Source organism: Homarus americanus, unplaced genomic scaffold (genome assembly GCF_018991925.1).
Source record: "Homarus americanus isolate GMGI-L3 unplaced genomic scaffold, GMGI_Hamer_2.0 scaffold8507, whole genome shotgun sequence".
NCBI classification, from domain to species: Eukaryota; Metazoa; Arthropoda; class Malacostraca; order Decapoda; family Nephropidae; genus Homarus; species Homarus americanus.
In genome coordinates this window covers 690,001-702,274 of record NW_024737586.1, presented here as the reverse complement: position 1 = coordinate 702,274, position 12,274 = coordinate 690,001, and the positions used below count along the sequence as shown (strand labels likewise).

The 12,274-nt window shown below is 42.8% G+C and overlaps 1 protein-coding gene across 1 annotated transcript in view; it reads left to right on the top strand.

Annotated features, from left to right (window-relative positions):
- The first annotated feature begins 2,956 nt into the window (after positions 1-2,956).
- The window catches only part of LOC121873480 (cell adhesion molecule 3-like), a 45,636-nt gene continuing 36,318 nt past the window's right edge, over positions 2,957-12,274 (top strand). Inside the window, exon 1 of the mRNA XM_042377071.1 lies at positions 2,957-3,162. Within this exon, the coding sequence (XP_042233005.1) occupies positions 2,974-3,162 (189 nt within the window). The 5' untranslated portion in view covers positions 2,957-2,973. The remainder of the gene's footprint in view (positions 3,163-12,274) is intronic.

Genomic DNA, 12,274 nt, shown 5'->3' with positions numbered 1-12,274 from the left:
TCCTGCGCTGTTTCCGCCAGTTCCGACCTGTCCCATACCATCCTTTAGTCATATTTCGTCCCCTCAGCTGTCCCTACACGGCTCTGGGTGTTTGGGAACATCACCACCGGCTTAACCTCATGGTATTTATGTCCTCAGTGCAGTATTACCCAGATGTCGCTGGTCCAGTTGACTGCTGCAGAGTTTACCTTTTCTGAAAACGAACGCATCCAAGTGGGATGTGTGAGTCTCTGACGATGCCCGCTAGATAAACTTGTTTGTCATAATGTGTGGGACATGTAGCTCAGCCTCTGGAGCATCTGGTTGTTCCCATCACATCTGGGATCAGAGGATCAGGATAAAACTTGCATCATTACTGAACATTTCACAAAAGAGCGTCTCGTGGTGTATATGAGGCTGTGGAGAGTTGTTATAGTAGTTATGATTCAAACTCAGTAATAGCTGCTGAAATTATCTTATTAATGGTCATGTAGTGAAATTATATAACAATGAGACACCAAGGCCATGCGACAGTGCTCATAGGCCGTAGGACAGTGCACACACAAAACACGGGATAATGACCTTTCTGTATACCAGGAGTTATGGCCAACAATGTACTTGACTGACGTCACTTCCCAGCAGTAAATTTTGATCCCAATGTACAACTGAGTCGAGTGTGGGTGTAGCGGGCTCTACCCAGTGACTTTTTGTACAGAAGGCTAGTACTGTACCCGCTCTGCCACCACCTACACCAGGAAACACCCCTCCTCCTTCTTGCTCCCACTGTGGGCCATTTTCATAAAGTTACAGTTACATGTACAGTAAGTTGTAAATAATAAGTTACAAATTAATGTGAATTTGACGTAACATTAGTTCTAGTGAGAATCAGTATGTTTAACTTACAAACAGCCATTTATAATAAAAGTTTTTTTGTATGATTTTATTACTTTTTCTGTCAACATTTTAATTTTGACGTGAAAGTACAAAACACGACATTTGAAACCCTATTGCAAGTGGTGTCACAAACTTAATGATCACATTTACTTTGATTGAGGATCGATTAATGAACCAAAAACCTTTTCCTTGAACCCAGAAATCCAAATAAAAATGATGGCAGGACTGTACTGTAAACAAGAACACAACTATCATCACATTTTAGTAGACGATGTTTAACAGTGTCTCTTGTTGTGATATATTCAACGTGTTTGGTAATATTTCTACAAGGTGTGTGTGTGTGTGTGTGTGTGTGTGTGTGTGTGTGTGTGTGTGTGTGTGTGTGTGTGTGTGTGTGTGTGTGTATTGTATACCAGCAAAGCTTACAGGGATAACATACTTCAGACACAATAACTCTGCAGCACCTGGCGAGCTCCAGTAGTGTTGGGAACTGAGAGTACAATCCAGTCGCATGATACAAGTGTACTGACCTGGGGTATTACTAGACAGTTTAATACCAAACATAAACCGAACTTAAGCAAACCCTACCCTCGAACCGGTACCGTGGCAGGATAAATACCGAAGTAGCGACTCTGTTACTGTAAATTAATATAGTCACCGCTAGAGACTGTTTCATGATACAGTTTTCTATAACCATCGAAAACTTCTGTGTTATTGAGCGAACCGTTTATAATAGCAAGTTTGGGTCAATATTAGCGTGATGTACACCAAATATTTATCATAAGGATCTTGTTACAAGCGATCAAACCTACAAAACTTGGTGCAAATCCACAATCCCGTTTTTGTATTTATTTTGGGGAGAGAATGACAGGACAGACAAACAGGAATGCTAACTATACCCTATATCCCTCAGGTCCAGGCGGGGGTAATCACAGAACAACTTCTACTCCATCAGGGTTTATCAGTAGTGTGATGGTTCCTATTTAGGTTATATTTGTTAAGGTGATGCACAACTTTTATATTCTCTGTCTGGGCAAGTTGTAACATCTTTCTTCATGGTTTTATTTATTTATTCAGCTGTCTATACTGGTCCCAGTTTGTGTTAACGTGAAAGTATACAACTGTGTGTGTGTGTGTGTGTGTGTGTGTGTGTGTGTGTGTGTGTGTGTGTGTGTGTGTGTGTGTGTGTGTGTGTGTGTAGGCATTAACAATTTTGTAAGCTAAAAGTCTTCTCTTTTACTCTTATTTTTCACAACACTTCGTAAATATGTTTTTTCTGTGTATATTCTAGGATGGGATATTATCTGAACTGACAGTGCCCTTTAATAACGTTACTAGAAAATGTTACAGTCATATAACTCGTTAACAACTATCTATTAATACTTGTTTAAATCAGTCATTCTCAGAACATTTAATTAAATATCCAGTTGTAGACGGGGAAAATGTTATATCTTACTTTACTCTCTTATCAAATATTTCGTCTGTGTCGATAAATTCCAGGAACTTATTAATTTATTCTATATTATTATTTTTTCTGAATGCTGATTAATATTTTCATCTTTGCTATACAACAGTGGAGAGAAAACGTCACTTTATCTTCAGTAAGTTGTTAAAATATTATCTTTTTCTACCAGCGTGAACGACTAACCTTCCGACCCGCCTCAGGTGATGCTGTTTATGGCCACCACTTGGTTACCCTCCTGCCTCAGTGTCTTCCCATATCACACATGTTTTGTCCTACTCTCATACCATAAAATAACTCTCTATGCAGGAAAAAGCCAGGCGAAGGTTCGTCTGGCGTAGATTTTCATCCATATATCATTCTTGAATGTTGGAGAGGACATACCTGGTGTTCTTTTGGTGGTTTATGTTGTAACTGTATCTTATATTATGATACAAGCTGTAGATTATTTTGTAAACAATGTCCGCTTAGAGTACATGACGTTCCCTGATATGGCCCTAAAAAACTTGTAAATTAACCGGATGTACTGTACGTTAAGTAGGCATTGACCATGTTTTTGTTTCCATGTTTTAGCCACATATTTGTCTAACTCTTCCTTTCTCTCTCTGTCTCCTCCTCCAGGCGGGTGGGCCCTTCGTATGAAGAATTTCGAGGTACCACTCCACGTGCCCCGGGGGGAGAGCACCACGCTCAGGTGTGAATTCGACCTGCAGGGCGAGAGACTCTACTCCGTCAAATGGTACAAAGGCGGCAGGGAGTTCTTCCGCTACGTGCCCAACGAGAGGCCCATGAAGCAGGACTACCAGGTCACCGGCGTTGACGTTGATGTAAGTACTGAGTGCACACCTGGATGGGGGGTAGTGATGTGATGCTATGTGAGGGGGTGGTTTTGTTACGCTGCCTTAATGGGGGTAGTGATGTGATGCTATGTGAGGGGGTGGTTTTGTTACGCTGCCTTAATGGAGGTAGTGATGTGATGCTAAGGGAGTGGAGATGTAATATTATCTTTAAGGGGATGGAAGAGATAATACAAATTTGAAAGGGTGGAAAATGTAATAGCAAAATGGGAGGGATGATAATATAATACTACTTTGAAGGGAGTAGTAATGTAATAGTGATTTAAAGGGGGGGGGCGGTAATATAATCCTTGTTATTGTTAAGGGTTGTGAATATTACACTAATATAAGAGTTGTTATTGCGATGTTATAAGGGATGTTGACATTTAAAGGGATGTACCGAAAACTTGCTTGATGTTAATGTTATGCGTCTGTGTTTAGTGGATGTTACGCTGATGTTTTGATACGACTCTTGTGTATGTAAGGCGAGTTTGTGGACAGTTTTGTGATATGATGAGAGGAAAGTGGAGGGAGGACTTTGGCCCCTAGAGACGGTAAGGGAGTTTTTTTGGTGTTCTCTTGTTCGGACTTGAGTATTTCTCTCTCTCTCTCTCTAAGGAAATATCTAACCCAAATTCACCCTGGAAACAGAAAATCAACCAAAGATAACATCAGATACGATAGAAAAAAAATGACGTAAGAAAATATACAATAAACAAAATTACATACATAACCAACATAATAAATCTAATATATAATTTGCATCCTAAGATTATTATCATCGATTATACATTATCTATCAGGAAATTATATCCATACTTGGACATATTATAGTTATTTCCGAAATGGATTGAAAATAGAAATGAATAATATAAATAAATGATGAAATTATACAGTTTTATTGATGTCTTCTCAGCTTTGTCAGGACCCAAGAGGCAAAAAAAAACAAAAAATAATAATAAAAAATAAAAAGTGACTCGATAGGACGAAGGTTATGACAATCAGTAATATTTGATTTGCTTGTACATGGTATTGATAAATCGATTGTGTTGGTATACTGGCCCGTGTGGTAACGCCTTGAGGAAGAGTGACGAGAGTTGCTGGGAAGAAAATATTTACTGTGTACAAAAAGAATTCTTAACCACACGTCCATTAGCCGGGGCAGATTGGCAGAGGTGTTTTAGTATTATTATTGTTATTATTATTATTATCATTATTATTATTATTATTAAAAAATTCCATACTTGAATATTATATTATTTTTTATTGTAGTTGTTACCATTGTTATTAACTATTATTATTATTCGTATAATTATTAACAATTGCAAGTTAATTATATAAGTCAAACTAGAAAATGGGAGAAGGTCTACTGTATGGTAGTCAAACGAGCATCATTCTAAGGAGGTCAAGCGAGAATCCCAAAACAGAGGAAATTATGAGACGCTAAAAGACAATATTACTCTATATTGAAATGAACTTATTAACAAAAAAGTCACATAAAAATAATTCTAAAATATATGATAAAAAAAAGTTCCAGTCACACACATTGTTGAGTAAAAGTCGCCCCAAAAGAAAAGTTGCGTCATGCGATGTTTAATGGTAAAAACAGTCATTAAAAAAGACCAATTGAAGAAAATATTGCGATGCTTAAGAATAAGAATATCTATAGTAATGACTTATGAAGGAAAATATTGATAAAAAAAGGAAAAAAATAACAATAAAAAAATACAAAGAACAAGTAAATCCCGTTGGAAAAAGTACTGAAATTATTGATAAAAGTAAAAAAAAAAAATCCCATAAGGAAGTCTACTGGTAAAAAAAAACACTGAATTTTTTTTAAAGAATAAGAGAAATACATAAATTATAATCACAACATGACGTAGTTGATCCACAGAGTTTCAAATTAATAAAAGTAATAAAACAAAATAACAAAAATATCGATCTAGTCGGTGAAACGGAAAGAGACATGAATGAAATAAAATATAAATAATAATAAAAATATCCTCAAAGGGAAAGCCTAAATAAAATAAATAAATAATAATAATAATAATAATCCTCAACAGAGTTCATTATCAACAAGAGGATATTATTAACATTATAACCATCAATTATCTCGAAAATAACAATTACTATTACCACAGCTGAAGTAAACAAAATTACCAGGAAAAAAAATCTAACTCTACTCCTGGTACACACGAGCTATCACGCGAGCTCTTCCCTGGACTGGAGTAGAGCAACCAAAGCCAGGTGGGTGGGTGGGTGGGTGGGTTCAGGCGACTTCCCCCACAGCCAATCATGTGTGGTCAAGTAAAATAACGACGTAAACAGTGGGTGGTTGGGTGGTTGGACAGGGTGGGTGAGTGGGGTGAGGGGAGATGAACGGATGGGACAAAGGCACAGCCAGCCGAGTGGAGAAGGAGGAAGAGGAGAAGTGAACACCCGCGACAAGATCAATATGGGCGGCTCCTGGCCCTTCCTTCCTTCCTTCCTTCCTTCCTTCCTTCCTACCTTCCTTCCTCTTCTGATCTACACCAGGTAAAACAAAACAAAAATAACTAGGGAAAGGTCTCTCTTTTTTTTCTGGCATAACTTTATTCTTATTATAGAGTTAATTTCGTCAGGTGACTCAATTTTTAACCATAATAAAACAATTATTTTAACTCAATGCCAAATATTACCTTGAGGGATTTTTTTCCTAGTAGTGTCTGATATATTTGGTATATTCTACAGTGTTATTATTTAAGCTATAGTCATGCTCGTCCTCGGAACAATATCAACCATCTAGGAACAACGAGGATTAGATAACTGTATCCTCTTGTCAATATTGAAATTCTCTTTTGCTCTTTATGTAAATGTGTAATATTCGGTGCGTCTTCCTTCCCTGTTATGCATCATATCGTGTATAGAAGCTTTTTAAGGAAACAAAATTTTTTCAAACATCCATAAAGGCGAGACTCTTAAGGTCACTGGTTTAACAAATAACAAAAGAGAATCAACACTACTGCCTAAGAGATGTTCCATTGTTCCGCTGTGTTACTTAAACCTATCACACTATAGATGAAGTAAAGATAAACACCACATACTGTACATGTTGTTGCCCTTATACACGTGTTAAGATGACGATACGCACACACACACACACACACACGCACACACACACACACACACACACACATTATAAGGAAGTTAAGGAACAAAATAAATAAAAGAGGAGGGGATTAAGGAGGTAGGGAGGGGTGTTAAGGGGGTTGGGAGAGGGTAAGGGAGGAGGAAGGGGTAGGGAAGGAAAAGACGAGAAAGGAGAGGAAAGAGAAAGAAGGGAGAAGAAAAGAAAGGGGGAGGAGAAGATGGGAGAGGGATGAGAGGAGAGGGAAGGAAGATGGGAGAGGGAAGGGGAAAAAGATGGGGGAGAGGGGCAGGGGGAGGTGGTGCCTGAAAAGAAAATAAATAGTGGAAGAGAGAGAGAGAGAGAGGGAAGGTCGTGGCCAAAACAGGAGCAACAGGTGGCGCCCGACGCACACACCAGCTGGGATCAAATACCAACAGCTGGACGCTCTCTGACGCACCTGGCAGTGAAGACAACATGAGTGATGGGAGAGAGAGAGATATTAGTACATGAGGGAATAAATAATAAAAATAGATAAACGTAGAAGAAGAAGAACAAGAAAAACGAGAACAAGGTGAGAGAAGCGTAAATAGAGATGTAGGCAATAACTTCGATCAAACGCCACCAACTTACTGCCTCTCTTGACCCAGCGGAGGGGAGAGGAAAAGAGGAAGAGGAGGGAGAGTAAGGCAACAGTAACAGAGAGTAGTGAAGGAAAGTCAAAAAGGGAGCGAACGTGGGGATTAATAGAGAAAGGAATGATATTGGAGGCAGGGGAACACCAGCGAATGAATGTGTAGAGTATAGGAAATAAAGAAGGGAGCCAGCAAAGGTATACGAAGATTACAAATACACAAACAGAGATAGATAGATAGATAGAGAGATAGATAGATAGATAGATAGATAGATAAATAGATAATTACGCAATATTTAGATCACTATACTTTAACTGATTTCCTTAACCCCCTCCCCTGACCTTTCTCCCCCTTCCCTCCTTCCCCCTGATCCTCCCTACCTCTCTCATCCTCCTCCCCCTGACTCTCCATTTAACTCACTCAACCTCTCTCTCCGACAAACAACTTGTACCCGATCTTACCTCCACCCCCTCCCTCCCTTTCCATCGTCCTGCTCCACACCATCTACCCCCTTCCATCATCCTTCTCCCCCACTACCTACTACCCCTCCCATCATCCTTCTCCCCCATTACCTACTACCCCTCCCATCATCCTTCTCCCCCCTACCTACTACCCCTCATCATCCTTCTCCCCCACTACCTACTACCCCTCCCATCATCCTTCTCCCCCCTACTACCCTCCATCATCCTTCTCCCCCCCACTACCTACTACCCCCTTCCATCATCCTTCTCCCCCACTACCTACTACCCCTCCCATCATCCTTCTCCCCCATTACCTACTACCCCTTCCATCATCCTTCTCCTTACCACCTCCCATTCCATCATTCACACTGCCTGTCGATTGCTTTCATTTCGCTGCAATAACTTGACGACGGAAATTGAGATGTAGCTTAGGTGTGGTGAGCGGACAGACTTAAGCCAACTTCCTCAAAACTTAGTGGAAAACACGAGCAAACTCCTCAACACACTATCTCACCCAGGCCACGAAAGGGAAAAATAATGAAAGGGAAGTAGTGAGAAAGAGATGAGGGGAGCTGATAATAATAATAATAATAATAATAATAATAATAATAATAATAATAATAATAATAATAATAATAATAATAAAATTACTACTACTACTACTACTTTCTTTTTTTTAATTTTACTTTTAAACGTGGCCTCCAGCCTCCCCCAATAGCCACACCTTCGCCACCATTTAATTACCTTAATATTAAATATCCTAATACATATGTAGCTATCCTATCTGTGTTAAATTAGTTGAGCCGCAGATCTATGCGGCATTCAGTGACAGTAGCCTCATAGTCAATATCTGCAGCAGTTGTCGGAATTGGGGCAGAAGCTCTCGTTCCCCTGAGGCAGAGCAAAGCCGACCGAAGGAGAGAGAAGGACAGTCGACATCTCATCCAGGCTGTAACGAAACTTCTGGGCTGCTGCTTCTGTTCGGAGATCACCTCCGCGAGTCTGGCGTAGAAACATCTTGCACTTGGTCCCATCCCACCAGAGGTTGTGAACACTAGAGGAGTGGCTGCCTTGATCAACATTTTGAATTCTCCCCATATGCCCTTCTCTTGTCGTTCTCGTTCCTCCTATGTACAGCATCGAGAGCTGAGTTACGGTGACAAACGGCCATGGGATCAAAATCCTGATGTCGAAAAGCTCGCTGTCCCGCGTCCAGAATCCTCGAGCACTGACGTCCACACGGGCTTCGTTAGATGTGTTTTGAAGTCCTGTGTTGGAAGATCTCTCGCCATCCAGTGGAAGGAGGGTCGGTTTCTACCATGACGTCAGCAGATTTCCTTCAACATATTTGCTGTGAGATCCCTTACCTCGTCATGCCTCATGCATATCAAGGCCCCCTTCTTGCAGACCATGGCGTGATCGCCATCATAGGAAAAACCACACACACGCATTGGGAGGGCAAACCATCTACTGGCCAACCGTACCTTAGAGCAATGGCATCTGTAAATTCTTGTTTGATAAGGCTGAAACCATTTGCCCTTATCGGTAACGTAGTTAACCAGTTCGAGGCGCCCACCTCCTGCGCTATAGCTACTTTTTTTGTCAAATTTTCTGGAACCTGCAGCAATAGTTGCTGCAACATGTCATTTTGGCAGTGCTGCTGATCTGTTGTAATGGACCTACGGATCTTATTAACTTCGCTGGTGTCCACTTCCCCTGTTGCATTCTGGGCTATTATGTGGTCAGTGAGGGCTGCCGTGAGCTTAAGTGAATTTTGATGTTCAGAGTCAGCAATCTCCTCTGGATTAGTTAGTCCCATCCCTCCCAGTCTTGGTGGAAGTGCAAGAAGTGTTCTTTCTGCACTACTACTACTACTACTACTACTACTACTACTAATACTACTTACTACTACTACTACTACTAATAATAATAATAATAATAATAATAATAATAATAATAATAAAAAATACTACTACTACTACTACTACTAATAATAATAATAATAATAATAGTAATAAAATACTACTACTACTAATACTACTACTACTACTACACTACTACTTATAATATAATAATAATAATAATAATACAGTAACAGTGTTCCTTTACTTGCTACTTTTCCATACCTCCATCTCCACCAAAACACATTTATAAAAACAATATTATTCCTTGTCTGTTGTGGTGCAAATCTACAAAGGATGTCCAGGATCCTGTCGTCTCCCTCACTGTGTCCCTCTCCTCTCCTGTGTCTCTCTCCCTGTGTCCCCTCCCTACTGTGTCCCTCTCCTTCACTGTGTCCCTCTCCCTCTCACTGTGTCCCTCTCCCCTCACTGTGTCCCTCTCCCCTCCTGTGTCCCTCTCCCCCCTCCTGTGTCCCTCTCCCTCTTGTGTCCCTCTCCCCTCACTGTGTCTCTCCCCTCACTGTGTCCCTCTCCCTCTCCTGTGTCCCCTCCTCTCTCCTGTGTCCCTCTCCCTTCACTGTGTCCCTCTCCCTCTACTGTGTCCCTCTCCCTCTCACTGTGTCCCTCTCCCCTCCTGTGTCCCTCTCCCCTCTGTGTCCCTCTCCCCTCACTGTGTCCCTCTCCCTCACTGTCCCTCTCCCTCTCACTGTGTCCCCTCCTTCACTGTGTCCCTCTCCTTCCTGTGTCCCTCTCCCTCTCTGTGTCCCTCTCCCCTCTCACTGTGTCCCTCTCCCCTCACTGTGTCCCTCTCCCTCTCACTGTGTCCCTCTCCCCTCACTGTGTCCCTCTCCCCTCACTGTGTCCCTCTCCCCCTCACTGTGTCCCTCTCCCCTCACTGTGTCCCCCTCCTCTCTCACTGTGTCCCTCTCCCCTCACTGTGTCCCTCTCCCCTCACTGTGTCCCTCTCCCCTCTCACTGTGTCCCCTCCTCTCTCACTGTGTCCCTCCCTTCACTGTGTCCCTCTCCCTTCACTGTGTCCCTCTCCCCTCTCAGTGTCCCTCTCCCCCACTGTGTCCCTCTCCCTCACTGTGTCCCTCTCCCTCTCACTGTGTCCCTCTCCCCTCACTGTGTCCCTCTCCCCTCACTGTGTCCCTCTCCCCTCACTGTGTCCCTCTCCCTCACTGTGTCCCTCTCCCCCTCACTGTTTCCCCTCCTCTCTCACTGTGTCCCTCTCCCCCTCACTGTGTCCCTTTCCTCTTACTGTGTCCCTCTCCTCTCACTGTGTCCCTCTCCTCTTACTGTGTCCCTCTCCTCTCCTGTGTCCCTCTCCCCTCACTGTGTCCCTCTCCCCTCACTGTGTCCCTCTCCCCTCCACTGTGTCCCTCTCCCTCTTCTGTGTCCCTCTCCTCTCACTGTGTCCCTCTCCCCTCACCATGTCCTTCTCCCTCTCCCACATCCTCTTCTCCCCTTTCCCCACCTCCCTCTCCCCTCACCACCGTCCCCTCTCTTCTTCTTGCCTCTCTAATCCTTACACTTCTCCTTCCTGCCTTTATCCTGTCTTCCTCTTCCTTCCATACTTTGTTTGCCTCCTTCCTGCACTCATCCTCCTGCCAATAATGTTTTTCCTTCCAATATACGCGATTCCTCCCCACCAATATTCCTCCCCATCAATATTCTCCCTACCATCTTCCTCCCCACCAATATTCCTCCCCACCAATATTCCTCCCCACCAATATTCCTCCCCATCAATATTCCTCCCCATCAATATTCTCCCTACCATCTTCCTCCCCACCAATATTCCTCTCCACCACTATTCCCCCTACCATCTTCCTCACCGTCAATATACCTCTTTGGTAATATTCCTTCTTTATTTATTATCTTTTTATCTTCCCTGTTCCATCTTTATCACACCTTCTATCTCCCCATCTGTTCATTTTGTTTCTCTTCCACCCCTTGTCTTCCTAAATCTCCCCATGTCTTCTACTTCTCATCCTCCCATGTTCTACCCCCTCCACAAACTCTCTTTTCTCCCCAGTTTTCCTCCCCTCGTATGTACCTCAATTCTCCCCATTTCTCCTCCTCTTACTTCAACACCCTTCCTTTTCCTCTTCTCTCCTAATCTTCCACACCCTCTTTCTCCTTCGCTTCTCTTCCAGTTATCAAAAAATCCTCTCTTCTTCTCAATTCTCTACGTCTTTCCTCCTTTCCCTTTCTCCCAATCCTCTACGCACTCTCTACTCCTCTTCAATCTTTCACACCCTCTCTTCCTCCCCATCCCTCTTCCTCCTCCGCCTTTAACATATGACACCTCTCCCACTTTACACTGATCGTAAAGAAAACGATATGTACTGGAACAAGCCTTATTATAGTGAAGATTTACTGTGGCAATAACACCGTGGAACAGAGGGAGGGAGAGAGGATTGAGGGATTGAGGGAATGAGGGTGGGATGGAAGGTTGGTGTGAGGGAGGGAAAAGGGAGGGAGGAGGGTGGGATGGAAGGTTGGTGTGAGGGAGGGAAAAGGGAGGGAGGAGGGTGGGATGGGATGGAAGGTTGGTGTGAGGGAGGAAAAGGGAGGGAGGGTGGGTATGTGTGAGGGAGGGAAAGGAGGGAGGAGGGGTGGGATGTAAGGTTGGTGTGGGGAGGAAAAGGAGGAGGGTGGATGTGAGGGAGGGATTTAGGGAGGGAGTGGGTAGGTGTGTGAGTGGGAGGACAGTCTTTATCTCCCAGGTGCGTCGTACTGCCGGAGGGGGGGGGGAGGCATCTAGGTGTTGATGTAGTACAGTATTCCTTCGTCAGGTGGGTTTTTAGGGGCTGGGAGTAGAGACGATGATGGTAGAGGTGGTAGTTGTGGTGAGGTGGTGACTGTGGTGAGAGTGAGGTGCTTTTGTAGTAGTAATGTAGTGGTATTAGTAGTAGTAACAATAGTAGTAGTAGACGTAATAATAGTAGTAAACGTAGTAAAAGAAACAAAGGTAACTGCGGCCGTTTTAGTCTCAGT